A 27,086-nucleotide genomic window follows, 5' to 3' on the forward strand; every position below is an offset into this window, starting at 1 on the left:
AATCAGGGAGAAAGGAACAACGGGTACTGGCCGCAAAACGCACAAACATTTTTTTAGGGTGCATCGGCCACACAAAGGGGATGCCCCTGGGAAATTCAAGGCATTGTCAAGCGCTTGTCAAATTGTGAATGAGAGACTGATGAAGTGTGTAGGCTACAGCCTGCGCAAAAAAAACCCAAAGCAGAGCACATGCCTTTCAAGTACCTTTTTTCAAATCATCATTAGTCTCATCATGCAGCCTTACAATGTATTAAAAATCAAAACATATAGCCCAACGTTTGTATAACAACTAAAGTTACATTAACAACTCTAAATGAAGCATATAGGAGTACCTATTTGTTTGTTAACCGCTCAAAACACAATAGCACGTGTTCACTCCCTCAAATCGTTTGGAGAAAAAATCCTTTCTATTTTATTCAGCTTTGTTCAATTGTATTCTTCATAATATAAAATAATGCCACGGAATTCTAACCAAATTTTGTCTGCTAAATTAACTATTGTAGCCCACAGCCGTTTTGCATAGCCAGATCAGGACCTAACATAAGGACAACTCAGAATATGCTCTTCAGTTCTTCTGAAATAGACTACATTTTCTTCATATCATGTTTCTTTAGACCTGTCTAAAATAAATAATGGATTTATTGTGAAGGTGTAGGCTTTATTACATGGATTTATTAGACTTTTTAAAATGTAGATGTTCCAAAGGTCTGCACCAGTGGCTTGTAGGCTGTGTGTGGAAACCAGGAGATGCTAAATGTGTTTATGTTAATTGACGGTCAATTACTGTGAGACCGACAGTTATTTGCTTGACAAACACTGGCTGACGAAATGTCATGACCACCACAGCCCTAGGTACTCCCAATTTATCTGATCTCTTATACAAGAGTTGTCAAACCTTTTCTATTAGTAAAACAAATTGGTGTGAAAACTACAGTAAAAAAACATGTAAAAGTGTTTTGACACACAATTTCAGCACCTTGTATCCTTAAAAAGTAATTTCATATTTCATAATTTTCAATAAATAAGTAACAAACCAACGTTCTCTCACGCAAAAGAGCATGGTCATCACCACTGGAATTGTCCCAGTTAGAAACACACTACATCTGGTGTTGAAGTCGCAGATTTTTTGTTCAAGCCAAGCACTAACACACCTAATTCAAGTAATCAAGGGTTGATGATTATTAGAGGAGTTGAAGCAGATGTGTTAGTGAACTAGTAACCTGGTATGGGATGTTTTAAAGGGAAGATCTGGCCTAGTCTAAAATAAACACCTTTAGACCACTAACAAATACAGGACAGCGTTGCAAAACAACATACAACCATTTGATTAAATAACGCCTTGCCTTCACACAACTTAGAACATTCACAAAACCCTCTGTGTTCTAAAACAATGACATCATCATTCCTCAGTGTTCTATCAGCCACAAGTCCACAGAGATTCCAAAGCGGATGACATCACTGACATCCATGGGCTTGGTTACCGTACACTGTTCATTTGGGATCCAATGTTTTAGATAGCTAGTACAACTCAGGATGATGGTCTGTATCAAGGCAGTGTCATTGAAGGCAGTAAAGTGTCTTTATGCGTGTCCAGGTAATGTAAAGTTGTTGTTCCGTTCACTACAAGGGAGGAACAGGAACAGGAGGGAGCCCCAGTCCTTCAGACTGCTTTAGATGTTGTTGGTGGAGCTCAGCTTTACAGATGGTTGCCATGGCGCAGCGCAGAGAGCTGACAGCAGGTGGCTCCTCATCACCTGGAGACACACAAGATGAAGAGATATTCAGCAACTTCTGGAGGCACAACAAACATAATTCAACACAAATGACGTCACTTTAGCAACAGGCCATGGGCCAGATGTAAAATACAGTACTTTAAAATACTATTTATTAGTAGCACAGCTGTTTCAACTAATCAAGGGCTTGATGATTAGTTGAACATGTTGATTCAGGTGTACTAGAGGAACAGAGAAAGGGGTGGGAATTAGTGACTTTTTTCCATTTCCACCCCTGAATACTCCTAGTCGGTATTAGATAGAACGTCACGGCCTCCACCCGCCTGTGGGGAAAACAACCTGTGGTTACCTAGGTTACTCCATTGGCTCACAGCAAAAACTTTTTTTCAAACACACTTTTTTTGTTGTCTTCTTGTTTCAGTCAATTACAAAACTATATTTAAGAAAAGTCCAACATGTCAAAAGATTACTTTTCAACACTGCCTGCTCCCGAGTGTTCTCACTACTTATAAAAACATAATATTGCCCCTTTTCATGACGGTGCTAGCAGCCACGTGAGTGAGTGAGGCGCCATTTCCCTACTTGGGAGCGATGCGAACCGTAGGTCAGGAGTTTTGACCTGGTTACATATACACTGAACAGCACAGCAGCTTTTCAGCATCTTTTGTTTTTTCTTTAATATAAAAAAATAAAATAATAATAAAATCGACAAAGAAGTTGGATCTTTTACAATGGGGGTCAATGGGAAAGAATGTTTGTTTTCCCCAATTTGTGGGCGTGGGAGGGAGGAACTGATTCTTATGAATATGGACACGGTGTATAAAACAATTCTGTGAAACGACCAGGAGTCCCTCAGGAGTGGATTGAGAAACTCTGTTATGATGTCAGTCTGACTTACTCATGACTCATAAGACTGAATCATCTCTGATTCAAATTACATGACTCATTGTCAATCTGACCCATGGTTCATTATCAGTCCTGCTGTATTTGAATGTGAAAATGTCATACAACATCATTTTAGGCATTTTTAGGCAATGGGCCTTAAATCTGACTCATTCACAATCTGATTTATGATTCATGACCACATATGGAAGTTATGGTTCATGACTATTTGTATGTGAAAATGTCATACAACATCCTTTTAGGCCTTTTTAGTCTTTGGTCTTTTAGTCTTTTCGTCTTACCCAGTCCGGAAGAAGATGATTCGCTTTCGGCCAGAGAGGAGGAGTCAGCCTGGTCAGGTGACAGGCCCTCCATGAGGGGGATGGACAGCTCAGAGGAAGGCACTGATGAATCATAGATCCCCGAGTCCCTGGGCATCTCTGGAGGACTGGCCGAGCCGTCCCCAGCCTGGGGAGGGACCACAGGCCTCAGAGACCCCAGACCAGATGAGGCCCCAGACAGCCCCCCGATCTCCCCCTGAGAGAGGCTGGAGCCGGGCCCAGGCCCCACAGGTCTGTCCAGGGAGCAGTGGGCCAGACTGAGGTTGGGTGGGAGAGACGTGAGCAGCACATTCCTCTTCAGAGTACCCTCACTTTCTGATGGCAACTTAAACAGAACCTCATTGAGCACCAGCCCAGAGTCAAACTTCCCCATGTGAGGTGATGATGACGAAGACGTTCCGGCGGCATCACGCTGCTTCGGAGGCGGGGCTGGGGGGGCAGGCATCAGCTGCCTCTCGAACCAATCAGGCTCCAGAGAAATGTGCTGGTGCATGTTACAGATGGCTACGTATAGAGACCGCCCCGACTTGCTCCGGAAGTAGTTCCTCTTGCTGATGTTGAGAGGCTGCTGTTCACGCTCTGGTAAACTGAGCTGTCGAGAGTGGAGGAGGCTGAACATCTGAGGGAGCTGATCCATGAGCTTGAACTTGGGAGCCAGGCTCAGCATGGTGGGGACATCGCTCTCGTGGGAGTAGTCGAAGTAGATGGCCATGAAACGAGACAGGTCCTGGTCTTTCTGGCACCCCTCGCGAAGCTTCTCTGCGATCATTGCCACGGCAACGATGAAGAGCTCTGCTCCATTCGCTGCTGCAGCTGCTGCTCCACCACCTGCTGCTCCACCATCTGCTCCAAAACAAACCCAAAGGACATAAGTCAGTGACTTTGTGGTATCCTTACATTTTGGTAATTTAGCAGGAGTTCTTCTCTAGAGCATTTTTGGGGGTAATGCGGTACATATAACCCGTTAGAGGCTTCAGATAACTTTTTTGTGGTAACGAGTAACCTAATACATTAGTTTGTCAATTTAAGAAATCAGTTACTTTAACAATATTATTTCCCTTTTTCTTTGTTGACGCAAATTAAAAATTAAAATTCCTCCATCCTAGGCTACATTCGTCACACGCTTCCCGTTACAGCATGAACATTGTGGCGGGTAGCTGGCATGGTAGCTGGTAGATAGCTAGCGAGATGACAGAGACAGTAGCCTTTATTGTGGAAGTATTCACATTACTTTGAATTGGTAGAAGAAAAGGACAGATGTTACTTGACTGACGATACTTGCAGGATTCACACGTAAACACAGGATCGTCGGGTTCAGGTGAGTGCCCCAATTACTGTCTGGTAATAATAACACCTTAGTTAGGTGATCAAGTTATCCACAGTTGATAAGAACGGACATTTCTCCAGCTCCGTCTTCACGATAAATATAAAGGGGCACTACAATTACACAATGTGATCGTATAGTTTTAGATCTCTCTGGCCAGTTTGTATCTGTGTGTAAAACAGATTGGTGGCCAGTTGTATTTGAGCTCTCTTTTTACTGGGCCAGGTGGTTATATATGTATTTACTCATGTGTACATAATTCAACAAAATAATTTATATTAAGTATTGTAAAGGATATATTGAATATGTCATTATTACTTGAGTTGGTATAGCCCAGAGTTAGAATAGGCTACTGGCAGTAAACTATAATGCAGCCCATTTAAGGTGGTGTGCGCCCTCTACTGGGCATAAAAATGAATGACCAACACGCGCGAGGTATCTTCAGAGGGTTTTTTGTATTTGGTAACGCAAAAGTAATGTAATAAGTTACTTTCCATAAAAGTAACATTCCCCAACACTGATCCAGAGCGATTTACATTCAGGGCATTTAACTAAGGTATGTAAAACAGGTAGAGCCAGGTGGCCTAGCTTGTTAAGAGCGGTTAAGAGCGAATCCCTGAGCCTGCAAGGTGAACACTTTTGAGCAAGATAGTTAACCCTCAACAACAACTGGTCCCTGGGCGCCGATGACGTGGCACAAGGCATCCCCCCGCACCTCTCTGATTCAGAGGGGTTGGGTTAAATGCAGAAGACACATTTCGGTTGAATGCATTCAGTTGAGCAACTGACTAGGTATGCCCTTTCCCTAAAACAACCACAACTTGCAATGAAATGTATGAACCGGCTATATATTATTTTTTGTTCAACTGTCAAATAAATGAAATCAATCAATCAATCAAACACCTCCAGGGCAAGTTCTGGCTGGTGATTTCCCTCTGCGGTTTTTCTTCTCTACGTAGTACTTGAGGCCCTTGGAGCAGACAGTGATGATGTAGTGAGCCTCATCTATCTGCCGGCTCAGCCAGGACATCTGGCCCTCCTTACAGATCTGCAGGTGCTCCCATAGGTCCAGAGTCACCTAAGACACAATACAGAGGATCAAAGAGGTATGAGGTGTTATAACAGGTGTAATAACATCCCCTCTAGGAATAATTAAACCACAGACAGCAATAGTCAGGCAACGATTGCATATTCATATTATTATCATTATTATGGATTATTACTGCAGAATAATAAACTATTCTTGAGTATGTACTGAGGTATTCCTCTACTACTAGTAGTAATTCGACTACTAGCCAGCAGGTGGCACACAACCCACATTCCAGACTTTCAAGCTTCTGCCATGTAGTCAGTTCACATTCAATTCCCTGGCCTGAGCCAACCCTTAGTTAACCCTTAATAGAGCTAAACTAAGGAGCTATAATCTAGATAAGGGGTCTTGTGCTCCAATGAGCATTATTTCTGAAGCTTAGTGCCTACCTCACAGCCACAGAAGTCCTGGAGGAAGAAGGCGAAGCTCTGTATGACAGCGAGGTGTTTGGGGCAGTCCTTAGTGGAATAGCAGACAAACACCTTGGTCCGGGGCCAGGGCCTGTCTGCATTCAGAGCTGTGGTGTGAGACGATGACTCAGAGCTCTCCTCGTCCAGATGGGAGTAGATGTTCTCTGAATGGATGGATGGATAGATGGCATATTAATAAAATATTAATTCCATATAAAAGAGGGAAAGGAAATGCATTGACACAGTAGCACTGGCCTACTAAATGTCTCATAATGTAAGAAAATGTTGGAATACTTTAAAATTTAGACTTGGTAAACAGACAGAATGGAGACTGAATGTAAAATGAAGTGTAGTTATATGAAATCAATGATAAAAGGAACGTACCTTGTTGTTTCTTGCGGCACATGACGGTGAAGAGTGTAGCAAAGGCAGAAATTATGACCAGAGGAACAGTGATGGCCATGGCTCTGATAGGACCTGCCCACGGGGAGTGGGCTGGACATTATGGTAGAAATTAGAATAAACAAATTAGAATACATCTCATGAATCTGATAGGACCTGCCCACATGGAGTGGGCTGGACATTCTTTTTTATATGTTATTTTACCAGGTAAGTTGACTGATAACACGTTCCCATTTACAGCAACGACCTGGGGAATAGTTACAGGGTAGAGGAGGGGGATGAATGAGCCAATTGTAAACTGGGGATTATTAGGTGACCATGATGGTTTGAGGGCCAGATTGGGAATTTAGCCAGGACACCGGGGTTAACACCCCTACTCTTACAATAAGTGCCATGGGATCTTTAATGACCTCAGAGAGTCAGGACACCCGTTTAACGTCCCAGCCGAAAGACAGCACTCTACACAGGGCAGTGTCCCCAATCACTACCCTGGGGCATTGGGATATTTTTTAGACCAGAGGAAAGAGTGCTTCCTACTGGCCCTCCAACACCACTTCCAGCAGCATCTGGTCTCCCATCCAGGGACTGACCAGGACCAACCCCGCTTAGCTTCAGAAGCAAGCCAGCAGTGGTATGCAGGGTGGTATGCTGCTGGCTAGAAATTAGAATAAATAAATTAGAATACATCTCATGAATCTAATAGGACCTGCCCACGGGGAGTGGGCTGGACATTATGGTAGAAATTAGAATAAATGAATTAGAATACATCTCATGAATCTGATAGGACCTGCCCACGGGGAATGGGCTGGACATTATGGTAGAAATTAGAATAAATAAATTAGAATACATCTCATCAATCCCACTTAGTGCTTGTTTTCAATTCTACAAAGTGTACACAATACTTGAATACTTTCAGAGAACACTCTTAGGTGATAATAATGTCCTCCAGTCATCAATCAATCAATCAAATGTATTTATAAAGCCCTTCTTATATCAGCTGATGTCACAAAGTGACATAAAACCCCAAACAGCAAGCAGCCTAAAACCCCAAACAGCAAGCAATGCAGGTGTAGAAGAACGTCATCCGTGCTTATGCAATGTAATGAGAGTCTAGTAAAAAGTTATTGGTCCACAGAGAAGTGTGAGGCTATGATGGTATCTAATGTGTCAGTCCAGAGGCAAGGTAGCTCACCTTGGCTCACATGGTACTGGGCCTGTCTCCTGGTGGTGTTGGTGTCATCTCGCAGCTGCAGGACAAAAGATGTCGGTAAATATGAGCTACAGGGGTTCTTTATGGTTTAGAATAGTATATCCACAAGCTTTCTTAAGTGTGATTGTATAATAATCATAATATGCCATAGTCACAACCAGGAGAGAATACTGCAGTAGTGGGAGGTGAGAATCCTTACCTCAATCGCATAGGTTCCTGGTATCACATCTTGAAGAACACATGTTGTTTTGGGCAGATTTAACTCCTGTACAAAAAGAGAATAAAGAAGTGCATGATTATCAATGATCAACCATTTTCAACAGTAGCTACATTGTCCTCCTGAAGGGATGTGTGTACATGTTACCGACTAAATCAACTGCTGTTTCTGTGGTGATAATATCTTCACGTTGAATAACATAGCCGAGGAGTTTTGTGCATCTATGACTGGGGCTTTAGAATACTGACATGAAGATCGTTTCTTTCCACCTCATGTCCAAATAATCCCATTGTTGATGATATAAGCAGATCCTGTTTCAAACCACAGTGAGAGAAGGGACTTGATAGAACTAGCTAGGGGGGGGCTTTGGCTTTTCTGCTTTCGTCATTGTTCACAGGCAGAACAACTGTAGGGCTGAGAGAGGACTTGACTGGAAGAAGAAGGGGGGAGATTATAGGTTTTATCTTTCTCTCTCCAACTAAAACAATGCAACCTGTTCTGGCAACATGAGAGAGAAAGACTCTACTCTCCTCCATCTCTCCTCCAGCTCTCCTCCGGCCTTGGATAATGACAATCTGTTCTGCTACTGGGAAAGTCTTCAGGACCTCAGAGTGGCTCTGACCAGACCTGGCACTCCAACAGGTTAAAGCATATGCTCAAATTATTTTAAATAAATGTCAAATGCTATTTGAATACAGGTCTGCCTCAGAGTTGTTCTTCCTGTCATTGACAGAGAGAAAGAAAAATAAAGAGAGAGACAGAGAGATAGAGAGAGCGAGTGAGAGAGAGAGATAGATAGATAGAGAGCGAGAGCGGAAAGTATGATAAGTCGATGGATGTCTCCCAGGAGGCCATAGATTGTCAGAGAGCGAGAGGCCCAGCAGGCAGAGGCCTGGTAGAGGAGCCCAAGGCAGCAGACACGTCAACACACCGTAACCATACTACATCCTCCTCAGTGTCTGGGAAACACATTAGCAGCAGTATTCATAAAAAGAGTCTTAGAGTAGGAGTGCTGATCTATGACCAGGTCCTCCCATTTCCATTTCCTGTATCCAGGCTGTATCACATCCGGCCGTGATTGGGAGTACCATAGGGCGGCGCACAATTGGCCCAGCGTCGTCCGGCTTTGGCCGGGGTAGGCCGTCATTGTAAATAAGAATTTGTTCTTAACTGACTTGCCTAGTTAAATAAAGGTTAAAATTGTAAAATATAAAAATGTTTTTTAGGGTAGGCATAAGGCAAAACTGATCCTAGATCATCAGCACTTCTACTCTGATGAGCTTGATAAATGCAGGCTAAGATACTGCTCATAAGAAATGCCCTGAGATTTTCCTGACCACACGATCTAACCAGGAAAAGCCTTGAGGCTCTGGAGCATACTCATAACATAATTTCCTTCCTTACCGGTTTGCAGCGTTTGAGCCTGAAGGGTCCCTCCTGTCGTAGTTTGTAGTACAGGTAGTAAACGGTGAAGCCGAAGGTGGAAGGGGCGTGGTCAAAGACAACATGGAGGTTGGTGCCCCGCTGAGAGATGTTGAGGGTCTTGGGCTTCCAGACTGATCACAACCACCAGACAGAGAGAAAAGTATGTATATGAGAAAATAGAGGAATGTCTATCGCTTTGCAATTAATCACAATGCCTTACACTCAACTCCATTACTATGCAATTATAAGGACATTAGTAGGCTATTTACTATGTAAAATATGTTAATAGTATGTTGTTGATGTGTTAATAAAGTGTTGTTAATAGCATGATTACAGCATTACACAGGTATAAGAGCAAGTAGATGTACAATGGGAACTCACATGGTTTGCAGACGAGGTTGTCGGGTCCCAGAAGCACTTCACAGGCTGAGAACAAACACACAACAAAAACAATAAATTACAACAGGAGTCTTCATCAACAGTTAAACTAATGTTGCACGACTGCCGCACAACTATTGCAGTAGTTACGACTGTTACACTACTCTTGCATGACAGTTACACTACTGTTACACGACTGTTACACGACTATACCAATTCACAAGATCATCACTAGGGCTAGGAGTTTTTCCAAAATGAGGGCCTGAAGATTTGCCTCAGTCAGGTTATGTGGCCAAGTAAAACCACTGGCACTCCTGTCTTGATTCCACCTAAAGTTGCCTGTAGTGATTAAACTGTGTTTACGGTCTAGGGCATGCAGTTCGAGGAGTGTTTCTCTTACAGTTGGTGCGCAGGAAGGACGGAGGGAAGAAGCTGTCATTCATGAAGGTGGGGAAAGGAACAATCCGAACCATGTAGTCCATCTCAAAGGCCAGGCCAGGGAAGGGCTGAGAGTTCATCTTCTATCAGGAAATAACAATACCTCAGTCAGCCAGCACTTACAAATAAACGATTACTTCGATTTATTATCAGCAGTCAAAATGGACGTGCTTCGGTCATCAAGTCTTGTAAGGGCTACAGCACCCAAATACTTACTTACATCACTTGGAAAGTTGAGCTTGAGTTATTATGCATGTTATATTATACCAAGCTAGTTCACACACCTTCCAGGTGCACGAAGAAAATAAACCCTGTTGGCTGAGTCTGTGCTGTGACTTACCACATTGCTGTAAGAAAAGTTGAGCTGTCGTGGGTCTTTGAGGATCATGTGCTGACACTGCTTCCCCTCTGGGTCCTTGTCCTCCAGGTAAACTCTGAAGCCCTTCACATGCTCTATACCTAGACACAATAATATACACCTTCAATACCTGGATGCAACAACAAGTTCAACTTTATTTGACCCAGAATTGGTTTCGCAGGAAAGGACCATAAAAAAAACATAAAATACACATGGATCACAACGCACAGTCCTAGTGAATACAATGAGCTAGTCCATCAAGTCCTAGTGAATACAATGAGCTAGTCCATCAAGTCCTAGTGAATACAATGAGCTAGTCCATCAAGTCCTAGTGAATACAATGAGCTAGTCCATCAAGTCCTAGTGAATACAATGAGCTAGTCCATCAAGTCCTAGTGAATACAATGAGCTAGTCCATCAAGTCCTAGTGAATACAATGAGCTAGTCCATCAAGTCCTAGTGAATACAATGAGCTAGTCCATCAAGTCCTAGTGAATACAATGAGCTAGTCCATCAAGTCCTAGTGGAATACAATAAGCTAGTCCATCAAGTCCTAGTGGACTACAATGAGCTAGTCCATCAAGTCCTAGTGGAATACAATGAGCTAGTCCATCAAGTCCTAGTGAATACAATGAGCTTGTCCATCAAGTCCTAGTGGACTACAATGAGCTAGTCCATCAAGTCCTAGTGGAATACAATGAGTTAGTCCATCAAGTCCTAGTGAATACAATGAGCTTGTCCATCAAGTCCTAGTGGACTACAATGAGCTAGTCCATCAAGTCCTAGTGGAATACAATGAGCTAGTCCATCAAGTCCTAGTGAATACAATGAGCTTGTCCATCAAGTCCTAGTGGACTACAATGAGCTAGTCCATCAAGTCCTAGTGAATACAATGAGCTAGTCCATCAAGTCCTAGTGAATACAATGAGCTAGTCCATCAAGTCCTAGTGGAATACAATAAGCTAGTCCATCAAGTCCTAGTGGACTACAATGAGCTAGTCCATCAAGTCCTAGTGGAATACAATGAGCTAGTCCATCAAGTCCTAGTGAATACAATGAGCTTGTCCATCAAGTCCTAGTGGACTACAATGAGCTAGTCCATCAAGTCCTAGTGAATACAATGAGCTAGTCCATCAAGTCCTAGTGGAATACAATAAGCTAGTCCATCAAGTCCTAGTGGACTACAATGAGCTAGTCCATCAAGTCCTAGTGGAATACAATGAGCTAGTCCATCAAGTCCTAGTGAATACAATGAGCTTGTCCATCAAGTCCTAGTGGACTACAATGAGCTAGTCCATCAAGTCCTAGTGGAATACAATGAGCTAGTCCATCAAGTCCTAGTGGAATACAATGAGCTAGTCCAAGTCATAGTGAATACAATGAGCTAGTCCATCAAGTCCTAGTGAATACAATGAGCTAGTAAATTAGGCCTAGTGAATTCAATGAGCTAGTCCATCAAGTCCTAGTGGAATACAATAAGCTAGTCCATCAAGTCCTAGTGAATACAATGAGCTAGTCCATCAAGTCCTAGTGAATACAATGAGCTAGTCCATCAAGTCCTAGTGAATACAATGAGCTAGTCCATCAAGTCCTAGTGAATACAATGAGCTAGTCCATCAAGTCCTAGTGGAATACAATGAGCTAGTCCATCAAGTCCTAGTGGAATACAATAAGCTAGTCCATCAAGTCCTAGTGAATACAATGAGCTAGTCCATCAAGTCCTAGTGGAATACAATGAGCTAGTCCATCAAGTCCTAGTGGAATACAATAAGCTAGTCCATCAAGTCCTAGTGAATACAATGAGCTAGTCCATCAAGTCCTAGTGGAATACAATGAGCTAGTCCATCAAGTCCTAGTGGAATTCAATGAGCTAGTCCATAAAGTCCTAGTGAATAGAATACAATGAGCTAGTCCATCAAGTCCTAGTGAATACAATGAGCTAGTCCATCAAGTCCTAGTGGAATACAATGAGCTAGTCCATCAAGTCCTAGTGGAATACAATAAGCTAGTCCATCAAGTCCTAGTGAATACAATGAGCTAGTCCATCAAGTCCTAGTGGAATACAATGAGCTAGTCCATCAAGTCCTAGTGGAATTCAATGAGCTAGTCCATCAAGTCCTAGTGGAATTCAATGAGCTAGTCCATCAAGTCCTAGTGGAATTCAATGAGCTAGTCCAAGTCCTAGTGAATACAATGAGCTAGTCCATCAAGTCCTAGTGGAATTCAATGAGCTAGTCCATCAAGTGCTAGTGGAATTCAATGAGCTAGTCCATCAAGTCCTAGTGAATACAATGAGCTAGTCCATCAAGTCCTAGTGGAATTCAATGAGCTAGTCCATCAAGTCCTAGTGGAATTCAATGAGCTAGTCCATCAAGTCCTAGTGGAATTCAATGAGCTAGTCCAAGTCCTAGTGAATACAATGAGCTAGTCCATCAAGTCCTAGTGGAATTCAATGAGCTAGTCCATCAAGTGCTAGTGGAATTCAATGAGCTAGTCCATCAAGTCCTAGTGAATACAATGAGCTAGTCCATCAAGTCCTAGTGAATACAATGAGCTAGTCCATCAAGTCCTAGGGCTGACAGCCATCAATACTACTCTACACAGTAGGCCTACTAGTGGTCCACTTTAGAGGCAGCACTAAGCAAGCCACAGTTGTCTAATAAGTCAAGTGCTCTGTATCTTGTCAACAACATATCAACAATGTGCAACAAAAAACATCATCAGCATCAACAACATATTACCATCATCCTCCTCATCAACAACATATTACCATCATCCTCATCATCAACAACATATTACCATCATCCTCCTCATCAGCATCAACAACATATTACCATCATCCTCCTCATCAGCATCAACAACATATTACCATCATCCTCCTCAACATCATCAACAACATATTACCATCATCCTCCTCCTCATCAACATCAACAACATATTACCATCATCCTCCTCATCAACAACATATTACCATCATCCTCCTCAACATCATCAACAACATATTACCATCATCCTCCTCATCAGCATCAACAACATATTACCATCATCCTCCTCATCAACAACATATTACCATCATCCTCCTCATCAGCATCAACAACATATTACCATCATCCTCCTCATCAACAACATATTACCATCATCCTCCTCATCAGCATCAACAACATATTACCATCATCCTCCTCATCAGCATCACCAAGATATTACCATCATCCTCCTCATCAGCATCAACAACATATTACCATCATCCTCCTCATCAGCATCACCAACATATTACCATCATCCTCCTCATCAGCATCAACAACATATTACCATCATCCTCCTCATCAGCATCAACAACATATTACCATCATCCTCCTCATCAGCATCAACAACATATTACCATCATCCTCCTCAACATCATCAACAACATATTACCATCATCCTCCTCATCAGCATCACCAACATATTACCATCATCCTCCTCAACATAATCAACAACATATTACCATCATCCTCCTCAACATAATAAACAACATATCACCATCATCCTCCTCATCAACAACATATTACCATCATCCTCCTCATCAGCATCAACAACATATTACCATCATCCTCCTCATCAGTATCAACAACATATTACCATCATCCTCCTCATCAGCATCAACAACATATTACCATCATCCTCCTCATCAGCATCAACAACATATTACCATCATCCTCCTCAACATAATCACCAACATATTACCATCATCCTCCTCATCAACATCAACAACATATTACAATCATCCTCCTCATCAGCATCAACAACATATTACCATCATCCTCCTCATCAGCATCAACAACATATTACCATCATCCTCCTCAACATCATCAACAACATATTACCATCATCCTCCTCATCAACATCAACAACATATTACCATCATCCTCCTCATCAGCATCAACAACATATTACCATCATCCTCCTCAACATAATCACCAACATATTACCATCATCCTCCTCATCAACATCAACAACATATTACAATCATCCTCCTCATCAGCATCAACAACATATTACCATCATCCTCCTCATCAGCATCAACAACATATTACCATCATCCTCCTCATCAGCATCAACAACATATTACCATCATCCTCCTCATCAGCATCAACAACATATTACCATCATCCTCCTCAACATCATCAACAACATATTACCATCATCCTCCTCATCAACATCAACAACATATTACCATCATCCTCCTCATCAGCATCAACAACATATTACCATCATCCTCCTCAACATAATCAACAACATATTACCATCATCCTCCTCATCAGCATGAACAACATATTACCATCATCGTCCTCAACATCATCAACAACATATTACCATCATCCTCCTCATCAGCATCAACAACATATTACCATCATCCTCCTCATCAGCATCACCAACATATTACCATCATCCTCCTCAACATAATCAACAACATATTACCATCATCCTCCTCAACATAATCAACAACATATCACCATCATCCTCCTCATCAACATCAACAACATATTACCATCATCCTCCTCATCAGCATCAACAACATATTACCATCATCCTCCTCATCAGTATCAACAACATATTACCATCATCCTCCTCATCAGCATCAACAACATATTACCATCATCCTCCTCATCAGCATCACCAACATATTACCATCATCCTCCTCAACATAATCACCAACATATTACCATCATCCTCCTCATCAACATCAACAACATATTACCATCATCCTCCTCATCAGCATCAACAACATATTACCATCATCCTCCTCATCAGCATCAACAACATATTACCATCATCCTCCTCATCAGCATCAACAACATATTACCATCATCCTCCTCAACATCATCAACAACATATTACCATCATCCTCCTCATCAACATCAACAACATATTACCATCATCCTCCTCATCAGCATCAACAACATATTACCATCATCCTCCTCATCAGCATCAACAACATATTACCATCATCCTCCTCATCAGCATCAACAACATATTACCATCATCCTCCTCATCAGCATCAACAACATATTACCATCATCCTCCTCATCAACAACATATTACCATCATCCTCCTCATCAACAACATATTACCATCATCCTCCTCATCAGCATCAACAACATATTACCATCATCCTCCTCAACATCATCAACAACATATTACCATCATCCTCCTCATCAGCATCAACAACATATTACCATCATCCTCCTCATCAGCATCAACAACATATTACCATCATCCTCCTCATCAGCATCAACAACATATTACCATCATCCTCCTCAACAACATCAACAACATATTACCATCATCCTCGTCATCAGCATCAACAACATATTACCATCATCCTCCTCATCAGCATCAACAACATATTACCATCATCCTCCTCAACATCATCAACAACATATTACCATCATCCTCCTCATCAGCATCAACAACATATTACCATCATCCTCCTCAACAACATATTACCATCATCCTCCTCATCAGCAACATATTACCATCATCCTCCTCAACATCATCAACAACATATTACCATCAACCTCATCAACAACATATTACCATCATCCTCCTCATCAACATCAACAACATATTACCATCATCAGACAGTCAGACAGGATGGAACTCATGCTGTAGGGGCACAGTCAGACAGGATGGAACTCATGCTGTAGGGGCACAGTCAGACAGGATGGAACTCATGCTGTAGGGGCACAGTCAGACAGGATGGCACTCATGCTGTAGGGGCACAGTCAGACAGGATGGAACTCATGCTGTAGGGGCTGGGCACAGTCAGACAGGATGGAACTCATGATGTAGGGGCACAGTCAGACAGGATGGAACTCATAGTTTAGGGGCTGGGCACAGTGAGACAGGATTGAACTCATAGTTTAGGGGCTGGGCACAGTGAGACAGGATTGAACTCATAGTTTAGGGGCTGGGCACGGTCATACAGGATGGAACTCATAGTGTAGGGGCTGGGCACAGACAGACAGGATGGATTCTACCTTCCTCACAAGTAGTCTGTTGTACAGGTCAGATAGACAGGATGGATTCTACATTCCTCCTCCTCGTCTGTAGTACAGGTCAGACAGACAGGATGGATTCTACATTCCTCCTCCTTGTCTGTAGTACAGGTCAGACAGACAGGATGGATTCTACATTCCTCCTCCTTGTCTGTAGTACAGGTCAGACAGACAGGATGGATTCTACATTCCTCCTCCTCGTCTGTAGTACAGGTCAGTCAGACCTGACTGATGAGCGAGGGTTTTGGGCCAAAACATGATAAAGGCACAAATAAAGTGAAGAACCATGTAAAGATAAACACATTTTACGATCCTTGTGGGGTCTTAACATTTATTTTAATTCAAAATCCTATTTCCCTAACTACTAACCCCTAACCCTAACTACTAACCCCTAACACTAACTACTAACCCCTAAACCTTACTACTAACCCTAACTACTAACCCCTAACCCTGACTATTAATCCTAACCCTAACTACTAAGCATAACCCTAACTTCTAACCCTAACTACTAATTGTGACACGAACCCTAACCCCTAAGCATAACCCTAACTGTAACCCTAAAATAGCTTTTGTCTTCGTGGGGATATGGGAGAAATCCCCTCTTGGTAGAATTTTCCTTGTTTTACTATCCTTGTGGGGACATTTGGTGATTTCCGGAACCCACGAGAATAGTAACACACACACACACACACACACACACACACACACACACACACACACACACACACACACACACACACACACACACACACACACACACACACACACACACACACACACACACACACACACACACAAGCTCGAGGTCAGGGCAGGCATCAAACACATTTCGAGACCTTTTTTCTTCCTTTTTATGAGAGACCATAATATGAACCAGCAGGAGAAAGAGGCTGTGCCCTGGCAGAGTACTTGACATGGGTTCAAATACTATTTGCAATCTTTCAATTACTTTTGAGTATTTGTTTTAATAATAATAATACTATATGTGATTTATATAGCGCTTTGCAAGGACCCAAAGTAGCTTTACAATTGTAGAAACTAAACAAACAAAAAAACAGAACAACGCCAGACTAACAACAGGAAGACAGAGATGAAAAAACAGAACAACGCCAGATTAACAACAGGAAGACAGAGATGAAAAAACAGAACAACGCCAGACTAACAACAGGAAGAGACAGAGATGAAAAAACAGAACAACGCCAGACTAACAACAGGAAGAGACAGAGATGAAAAAACAGAACAACGCCAGACTAACAACAGGAAGAGACAGAGATGAAAAAACAGAACAACGCCAGATTAACAACAGGAAGACAGAGATGAAAAAACAGAACAACGCCAGATTAACAACAGGAAGAGACAGAGATGAAAAAACAGAACAACGCCAGACTAACAACAGGAAGAGACAGAGATGAAAAAACAGAACAACGCCAGACTAACAACAGGAAGAGACAGAGATGAAAAAACAGAACAACGCCAGATTAACAACAGGAAGACAGAGATGAAAAAACAGAACAACGCCAGATTAACAACAGGAAGAGACAGAGATGAAAAAACAGAACAACGCCAGACTAACAACAGGAAGAGACAGAGATGAAAAAACAGAACAACGCCAGACTAACAACAGGAAGAGACAGAGATGAAAAAACAGAACAACGCCAGACTAACAACAGGAAGAGACAGAGATGGAAAAACAGAACAACGCCAGATTAACAACAGGAAGACAGAGATGAAAAAACAGAACAACGCCAGACTAACAACAGGAAGAGACAGAGATGAAAAAACAGAACAACGCCAGACTAACAACAGGAAGAGACAGAGATGAAAAAACAGAACAACGCCAGACTAACAACAGGAAGAGACAGAGATGAAAAAACAGAACAACGCCAGATTAACAACAGGAAGAGACAGAGATGAAAAAACAGAACAACGCCAGATTAACAACAGGAAGACACAGAGATGAAAAAACAGAACAACGCCAGATTAACAACAGGAAGAGACAGAGATGAAAAAACAGAACAACGCCAGATTAACAACAGGAAGAGACAGAGATGAAAAAACAGAACAACGCCAGATTAACAACAGGAAGAGACAGAGATGAAAAAACAGAACAACGCCAGATTAACAACAGGAAAACAGAGATGAAAAAACAGAACAACGCCAGATTAACAACAGGAAGAGACAGAGATGAAAAAACAGAACAACGCCAGACTAACAACAGGAAGACAGAGATGAAAAAACAGAACAACGCCAGACTAACAACAGGAAGAGACAGAGATGAAAAAACAGAACAACGCCAGATTAACAACAGGAAGAGACAGAGATGAAAAAACAGAACAACGCCAGACTAACAACAGGAAGACACAGAGATGAAAAAACAGAACAACGCCAGATTAACAACAGGAAGAGACAGAGATGAAAAAACAGAACAACGCCAGACTAACAACAGGAAGACAGAGATGAAAAAACAGAACAACGCCAGACTAACAACAGGAAGAGACAGAGATGAAAAAACAGAACAACGCCAGATTAACAACAGGAAGAGACAGAGATGAAAAAACAGAACAACGCCAGACTAACAACAGGAAGAGACAGAGATGAAAAAACAGAACAACGCCAGATTAACAACAGGAAGAGACAGAGATGAAAAAACAGAACAACGCCAGATTAACAACAGGAAGAGACAGAGATGAAAAAACAGAACAACGCCAGACTAACAACAGGAAGAGACAGAGATGAAAAAACAGAACAACGCCAGATTAACAACAGGAAGAGACAGAGATGAAAAAACAGAACAACGCCAGACTAACAACAGGAAACAGAAACTTAAACAAAGAGAAGGGAAAGGGGGATGTGTCAGTGTCTGAGTGAGCGAGCAGGTGCGTCTTAGCCTGTCTGGAGTGCCAGGTGGGCAGGATTTGCACTTTTAGCACTTCTCGATTGATTCATAGCAACAGGCAAGCTTAAGCAAGCACAGCTACGCTTTATAAATAGATTTGAAATAGCATTTGAACCCATGTTTGCAGAGGACAGGAGGGAGGGTGTCTGCGTGCCAAGGGAGCATTCCCGTGCCCTTCAAAGTGTGCCAGCGTACCTCCCTGTTAATTATGTTTCTGCTTTATCAGTCCGAGGCAACAGCAGAGGCAGAAAACACACATTCCCTGTGGCTCCTGTTACCTCGGTGGGGAGCGGAGGCTCCGTGTATGTGTGTTCAAGCTGAGGAGCTGAAAGAGCCTCCTCTTTGTGGTGGCTGTAACTACACACCTCCTCCTCTCCTCTACCTCCACACAGATACCATCAGTCTCACCGTCAACACGCACACAGAGAGAGAGAGAAGAGAGACGAGAGACGAGAGAAGAGAGAGAGAAAACTGGGAAGAAAAAGCTGTCGGACTGGTTAGGTTGTCTGTCTCCAGGCATGTTTTTGTCCTGGGGCCGGAAGCTTCAGCTCCCTCCCTCCTCTCCCCCCCCTTTCTTTCTCTCTTATCCTTTTATTTTCCTCCATCTATGTGAAACCCTCTACCTGAGCAGTGTCCCAGGGATTAACCCCCGGAGAACAACAAGCTGCATTGTCCTGAGGATCAGCCAAGGCTTCACTTTACCAAGTTCAATAGCGCCTCAGCAGACGGAAGCAGAGGAGGCCTCCCTTTCTCTTAGTCTTGCTCTCTCTCTGTCACACAGGCACAGATCGCGTGCAAACAGAGACAGTCAAGACAAACACACACACATTCCTTCACAGACAAATCACAGCTTTGTTGTGTAAGGTATGGATCTCTTCCCTGTCAGGGGCCTGCTGGGGAAGTAACCTGGGTCTTTGATCAGGACCATCAACACAGGGCTGGGGGAGGTAACCTGGGTCTGTGATCAGGACCAACAACAAAGGGCTGGGGGAGGTAACCTGGGTCTGTGATCAGGACCAACAACACAGGGCTGGGGGAGGTAACCTGGGTCTTTGATCAGGACCAACAACAAAGGGCTGGGGGAGGTAACCTGGGTCTGTGATCAGGACCAACAACAAAGGGCTGGGGGAGGTAAACTGGGTCTTTGATCAGGACCAACAACAAAGGGCTGGGGGAGGTAAACTGTGTCTGTGATCAGGACCAACAACACAGGGCTGGGGGAGGTAACCTGGGTCTGTGATCAGGACCATCAACACAGGGCTGGGGGAGGTAACCTGGGTCTTTGATCAGGACCAACAACAAAGGGCTGGGGGAGGTAACCTGGGTCTGTGATCAGGACCAACAACACAGGGCTGGGGGAGGTAACCTGGGTCTTTGATCAGGACCAACAACAAAGGGCTGGGGGAGGTAAACTGGGTCTTTGATCATGACCAACAACAAAGGGCTGGGGGAGGTAAACTGGGTCTTTGATCAGGACCAACAACAAAGGGCTGGGGGAGGTAAACTGGGTCTTTGATCAGGACCAACAACAAAGGGCTGGGGGAGGTAAACTGGGTCTGTGATCAGGACAAGCCCAACACGACAACACAGGGCTGGGGGAGGTAAACTGGGTCTGTGATCAGGACAAGCCCAACACGACAACACAGGGCTGGGGGAGGTAACCTGGGTCTTTGATCAGGACCAACAACACAGGGCTTTGAAGATTATCCTCTCCTCTCCTCTCCTCTCCTCTCCTCTCCCCAAACCGCTTTCCTCTACAAACTCTACTCCCTTCAACCCAGCCTGCCCTGAAATACTGAAGATAAACATAAACCACTCCTGTGTGTCACCAGGCGTAGAAAGCAAACACACACGTGCACATACCAAGGTTTTAAAATGTTATGGTGTCTCCCAAATGTAATGTGATCTATCGAAAACAATTTAACAGTAACACAATTTTTCCCTCCCTATGAATGACTGCTCATATCTAATCACAGAGGAACTTTTTTCATCTCCAGTCCATAACTACTCTAGAAAACAGCTAACTTCATACAATTCCACACATTTTCCCATAGAACAAAGAGAAAAATGTGCAGGTTTATAGCTAATCTCATGCCGGGGGATGCTGCGGTGTGTAGTACGCCAGTGAGCATAGCTGTACATACTAGAGGTCGACCGATTAAATCGGAATGGCCGATTAATTAGGGCCGATTTCAAGTTTTCATAACAATCGGAAATTGGTAATTTTGGACGCCGATTTTGCCGATTTTTACAATTTTACATATATATATTTTTTTACACCTTTATTTAACTAGGCAAGTCAGTTAAGAACACATTCTTATTTTCAATGACGGCCTAGGAATGGTGGGTTAACTGCCTTGTTCAGGGGCAGAACAACAGATTTTTACCTTGTCAGCTCAGGGATTCAATCTTGCAACCTTACGGTTAACTAGTCCAACGCCTGTTACGCGAATGCAGTAAGAAGCCAAGGTAAGTTGCTAGCTAGCATTAAACTTATTAAAAAAAAATCAATCAATCAATCAATCAAAATCACTAGTTATAACTACACATGGTTGATTATATTAATAGTTTATCTAGCGTGTCCTGCGTTGCATATAATCGATGCAGTGCGCATTCGCTCCAACGTGTACCTAACCATAAACATCAATGCCTTTATTAAAATCAATACACAGAAGTATATATTTTTAAACCTGCATATTTAGCTAAAATAAATCCAGGTTAGCAGGCAATATTAACCAGGTGAAATTGTGTCACTTCTCTTGCGTTCATTGCACGCAGAGTCAGAGTATATGCAACAGTTTGGGCCGCCTGGCTCATTGCGAACTTATTTGCCAGAATTTTACGTAATTATGACATAACATTGAAGGTTGTGCAATGTAACAGGAATATTTAGACGGGATGCCACCCGTTAGATAAAATACGGAATGGTTCCGTATTTCACTGAAAGAATAAACGTTTTGTTTTCGAGATGATAGTTTCCGAATTCTACCATATTAATGACCTAAGTCTCGTATTTCTGTGTGTTATTATGTTATAATTAAGTCTATGATTTGATAGAACAGTCTGACTGAGCGATGGTAGGCACCAGCAGGCTCGTAAGCATTCATTCAAACAGCACTTTCGTGCGTTTTGCCAGCAGCTCTTCGCAATGCTTCAAGCATTGCGCTGTTTATGACTTCAAGCCTATCAACTCCTGAGATTAGGCTGGTGTAACCGATGTGAAATGGCTAGCTAGTTAGCGGGGTGCGCGCTAATAGCGTTTCAAACGTCACTCGCTCTGAGACTTGGAGTAGTTGTTCCCCTTGCTCTGCATGAGTAACGCTGCTTCGAGGGTGGCTGTTGTCGATGTGTTCCTGGTTTGAGCCCAGGTAGGAGCGAGGAGAGGGACGGAAGCTATACTGTTACACTGGCAATACTAAAGTGCCTATAAGAACATCCAATAGTCAAAGGTATATGAAATCGTATAGAGAGAAATAGTCCTATAATATTTATAATAACTACAACCTAAAACTGCTTACCTGGGAATATTGAAGACTCCTGTTAAAAGGAACCACCAGCTTTCATATGTTCTCATTTTCTGAGCAAGGAACTTAAACATTAACTTTCTTACATGGCACATATTGCACTTTTACTTTCTTCTCCAACACTTTATTTTTGCATTATTTAAACCAAATTGAACATGTTTCATTATTTATTTGAGGCTCAATTGATTTTATTGATGTATTATATTAAGTTAAAATAAGTGTTCATTCAGTATTGTTGTAATTGTCATTATTACAAATAAATTAATTAAAAAACGGCCGATTAATCGGTAGCGGCTTTTTTTGGTCGTCCAATAATCGGTATCGGCGTTGAAAAATCATAATCGGTCGACCTCTAGTACATACCTCATACCCAGAGGTCCTGGGCATCTACTTTATTTCATCATGGTGAACGTTCTAATTCCATAGACAGTGCAGGTGTAGATGGCTTGGTTACATACCCAGAGGGCTGCTCATCCAGTGGACCACCACAGCAGCCTGGCTGTCACAGGAGAGGTGGCTGAACGTCACATTGTTCACCTCATAGATGGCATGCTTCCCCAATGGGCTCCAGTTCACAGAGCAATCTGGCGGAGAAGAACAGAGGGGGGAAGAAAGAGGACGTATCACAATTAGACTATGTTAAAAGACAGAGAGGAGAGAAGAAAGAGGACGTATCACAATTAGACTATGTTAAAAGACAGAGAGGAGAGAAGAAAGAGGACGTATCACAATTAGACTATGTTAAAAGACAGAGAGGAGAGAAGAAAGAGGACGTATCACAATTAGACTATGTTAAAAGACAGAGAGGAGAGAAGAAAGAGGACGTATCACAATTAGACTATGTTAAAAGACAGAGAGGAGAGAAGGTTGATGAACACAGATAAAAACTATTTTCAATTTCAAAACAACCTTTACTAGCAGAAGCAGAAGCCCTCCCGACCTCATCTACCACACAGATAACCCACCTCACACCACAACACAACAGAGAGAGAAGAGAAGAACGAGGATGGATCAGAGAGCTCAGAACAGAGAGTATGGTTAAGATGGAGAGTTCAGAACAGAACAGGGCTCCCTGGGTGAAGGCTGATGGACGGGACTGATGGACGGGAACGGCTGGGTGGGACTGATGGACAGGTGGGTGGGTGAGATTCTCTCTGAGCCAAGCCTGGGGAAGAGAATGTGCAGCCATGCAAGGAGCTGTCCCCTCTGCTCCCATCCCCTCCCCTCCTCCTCTCTGCTCCCCTCCTCTCCGCTCCCATCTCTTTTGTTAATGATCCCTATGTCCTCTCTTCTCTCTCAGGTAGAGGAAGAGGAGCAGTGGGCTGTGTCACACACGCCCCCTGGCTCTGAGCTGCAGTCGATTGTGATGCTAAACCACAGAGACGCTTTTCAGAAAAGCTGTTCCCCTCTGACAGTCAAGGACAATAGTAGCCGACTGCTGAGAAAATCCGGATTTGCTACAAGAGAGAAAACTTTGACTTCTGGAGTAATTAACTTGGGGGGGGGGGGGGGGGGGAGAAGTTTGGTCAGGAATGGGACTCTGAGAAGTGGCAACTTTAGGATGGAATGGAAGTCAGTTTTCATGTTAAATAGTAAACAGTTACAATTCTATAATTGTATAAATGTGGAGATAACATTTAAACAAGGCTTCACTGTGAGAAAGACTCACTGTCTGTTCGGAATGTGACCCCGAGCTTCCGACCATTCTCGTCAGAACTTGACTGAACCTGGAGCCCCTGCAGAGAGAGAGAGAGAGAGAAAGAGGGGAATGGATGGATGGTAAGACCACAAGAACAACTGGCAGACAGTGACACATATCAATACATCACAACCACGTTGCCAACACTCAGACAATCTGCTGTCTTACTGAAGAGCAAGCTTGAATGAACAATAACCTATAGAATTACATGCTTATATGAATGATTGGATGTATAAAATAACCCACTAGTTGGAATACTGTTTAACAGCAAAAATAAAATAAATAATTAAAATGAGCCCAGCTGTGGGACACTACTACACTAAGTTGAGCAGGACAGTAGATGCTCCAGTTGAGGGATGGGGGATGGGCTGGCTAACTGGATAGCTGGCTGGCTGGGTGTATAGCTGGCTGGCTGGGTGTATAGCTGGCTGGCTGTGTGGATAGCTGGCTGGCTGGGTGTATAGCTGGCTGGCTGGGTGTATAGCTGGCTGGCTGTATAGCTGGCTGGCTGTGTGTATAGCTGGCTGGCTGGCTGGATAGCTGGCTGGATAGCTGGCTGGATAGCTGGCTGGCTGTGTGTATGGCTGGCTGGCTGACTGGCTGGCTGTGTGTATAGCTGGCTGGCTGACTGGCTGGCTGGGTGTATAGCTGGCTGGCTGGGTGGATAGCTGGCTGGGTGTATAGCTGGCTGACTGACTGGATAGCTGGCTGGCTGTGTGTATAGCTGGCTGACTGTATAGCTGACTGGGTGTATAGCTGGCTGGCTGGGTGTATAGCTGGCCGGCTGGATAGCTGGCTGACTGGATAGCTGGCTGGCTGGGTGTACAACTGGCTGGCTGGGTGTACAACTGGCTGGCTGACTGTATAGCTGGCTGGCTGACTAGATAGCTGGCTGACTGGATAGCTGGCTGACTGGATAGCTGGCTGGCTGGGTGTACAGCTGGCTGGCTGGCTGGGTGTATAGCTGGCTGACTGGGTGTATAGCTGGCTGACTGGGTGTATAGCTGACTGACTGGGTGTAAAGCTGACTGACTGGGTGTAAAGCTGACTGGCTGGATAGTTGGTCGTATAGCTGGCTGACTGGATAGTTGGTCGTATAGCTGGCTGACTGGATAGCTGGCTGGCTGGCTGTATAGCTGGCTGACTGGAAGCTGGCTGGCTGGCTGTAAAGCTGTGACTGGATAGCTGGCTGGGTGTATAGCTGGCTGGCTGTATAGCTGGCTGACTAGATAGCTGGCTGACTAGATAGCTGGCTGGCTGGCTGTATAGCTGGCTGACTGGCTGTATAGCTGGCTGGCTGACTGATTAGCTGGCTGGCTGTGTAGCTGGCTGACTGTATAGCTGGCTGACTGTATAGCTGGCTGACTGGATAGCTGGCTGACTGGATAGCTGGCTGGCTGGCTGTATAGCTGGCTGACTGGCTGTATAGCTGGCTGACTGGCTGTATAGCTGGCTGACTGGCTGTATAGCTGGCTGACTGGCTGTATAGCTGGCTGGCTGACTGATTAGCTGGCTGGCTGTGTAGCTGGCTGACTGTATAGCTGGCTGACTGTATAGCTGGCTGACTGTATAGCTGGCTGACTGTATAGCTGGCTGACTGATTAGCTGGCTGACTGTATAGCTGGCTGGCACTGGCAGCCTTGCATATCAGATATCTTCTTATTTCCATCATGCTATGTAAGAAAAGCCCTCATCTCTGAGACAAGATGCCACAAAATGAACCCCAACTAGGGAAAATGACTCAGACAAAGTCTGGGAAACTATAACACAGACCATTAAGCCCTGTTACTGTGAGGCCTATGGTAGTTCAATTGAATTTTTATTTGATTTATTTCACCTATATTTAACTAGGCAAGTCAGTTAAGAAGAAAATCTTATTTACAATGACGGCCTACTTGTAAATGCCAAACTCTCCCCTAGCCCGGACGATGCAGGGCCAAATGTGACTCCCGATCACGGCCGGTTGTGATACTGTACAGCGCGGGATCGAACCCGGGACTGTAGTGACGCCTCTAGCACTGCGGTGCAGTGGCTTAGACCGCATCGCAGTGCTAGATGCGTATATGTGTGTGAGTGAGTTCAAATCAAATGGTTTTAGTCACATGCGCCGAATACAACAGGTGTAGAACTTACAGTGAAATGCTTACTTACAAGCCCATAACCAACGTGTTAGGTAAAAAATAAGAAATAAAAGTAAGAAATAATTAAAGAGCAGCAGTAAATAACAATAGCGAGGCTATATACAGGGGGTACCGGTACAGAGTCAATGTACCGGTTAGTCAGGGTAATTGAGGTAATATGTACATGAAGGTAAAGCGCCTATGCATAGATAATAAATAGAGAGAAGCAGCAGCGTAAAAGAAGGGGGCGGGGGGGGGGGGGGGGGCAATGCAAATTGTCTGGGTAGCCCTCTGATAAGCTGTTCAGGAGTCTTATGGCTTTGGGGTAGAAGCTGTTAAGAAGCCTTTTGGACCTCGACTTGGCGCTCCGGTACCACTTGCCGTGCGTGTGTCACTACATTTAATGGTGCAGAATTTGCATTGGTTTATTTATTCACCTATCAAATTGACAAAGACCTGAGTCCTAACTGGATATCAACATGTGCAACTTGAATTTTTGCTCAAATCTTCCATTGACTTCAAAGCATGATTTATGTGAAAGTCTTGAAATCTGCCTGTTTCTCTCCCCCTCACAGGATGTGATTTATGTGAAATATTCCTG

The 27,086-nt window shown here is 43.5% G+C and overlaps 1 protein-coding gene across 2 annotated transcripts in view; it reads right to left on the reverse strand.

The window, feature by feature from the left end:
- Positions 1-621: 621 nt before the first annotated feature.
- Positions 622-27,086, reverse strand: part of LOC139554210 (interleukin-17 receptor D-like) — a 48,667-nt gene continuing 22,202 nt past the window's right edge. Inside the window, exons 2-14 of one of the 2 annotated variants that reach the window (XM_071366994.1) lie at positions 24,336-24,402; positions 23,125-23,250; positions 10,191-10,309; positions 9,813-9,930; positions 9,416-9,460; positions 9,014-9,165; positions 7,592-7,657; positions 7,375-7,429; positions 6,165-6,275; positions 5,760-5,944; positions 5,184-5,358; positions 2,918-3,799; positions 622-1,754 (exon numbers count right to left, since the gene is read on the reverse strand). In XM_071366994.1, the coding sequence (XP_071223095.1) occupies positions 1,621-1,754; positions 2,918-3,799; positions 5,184-5,358; positions 5,760-5,944; positions 6,165-6,275; positions 7,375-7,429; positions 7,592-7,657; positions 9,014-9,165; positions 9,416-9,460; positions 9,813-9,930; positions 10,191-10,309; positions 23,125-23,250; positions 24,336-24,402 (2,235 nt within the window). In that variant the 3' untranslated portion in view covers positions 622-1,620. Of the gene's footprint in view, positions 1,755-2,917; positions 3,800-5,183; positions 5,359-5,759; positions 5,945-6,164; positions 6,276-7,374; positions 7,430-7,591; positions 7,658-9,013; positions 9,166-9,415; positions 9,461-9,812; positions 9,934-10,190; positions 10,310-23,124; positions 23,251-24,335; positions 24,403-27,086 lie in introns of both variants that reach the window. The other variant, XM_071366993.1, reaches the window with a different exon arrangement.

Source organism: Salvelinus alpinus, chromosome 2 (assembly GCF_045679555.1).
Source record: "Salvelinus alpinus chromosome 2, SLU_Salpinus.1, whole genome shotgun sequence".
In the NCBI taxonomy this organism is placed as follows: Eukaryota; Metazoa; Chordata; class Actinopteri; order Salmoniformes; family Salmonidae; genus Salvelinus; species Salvelinus alpinus.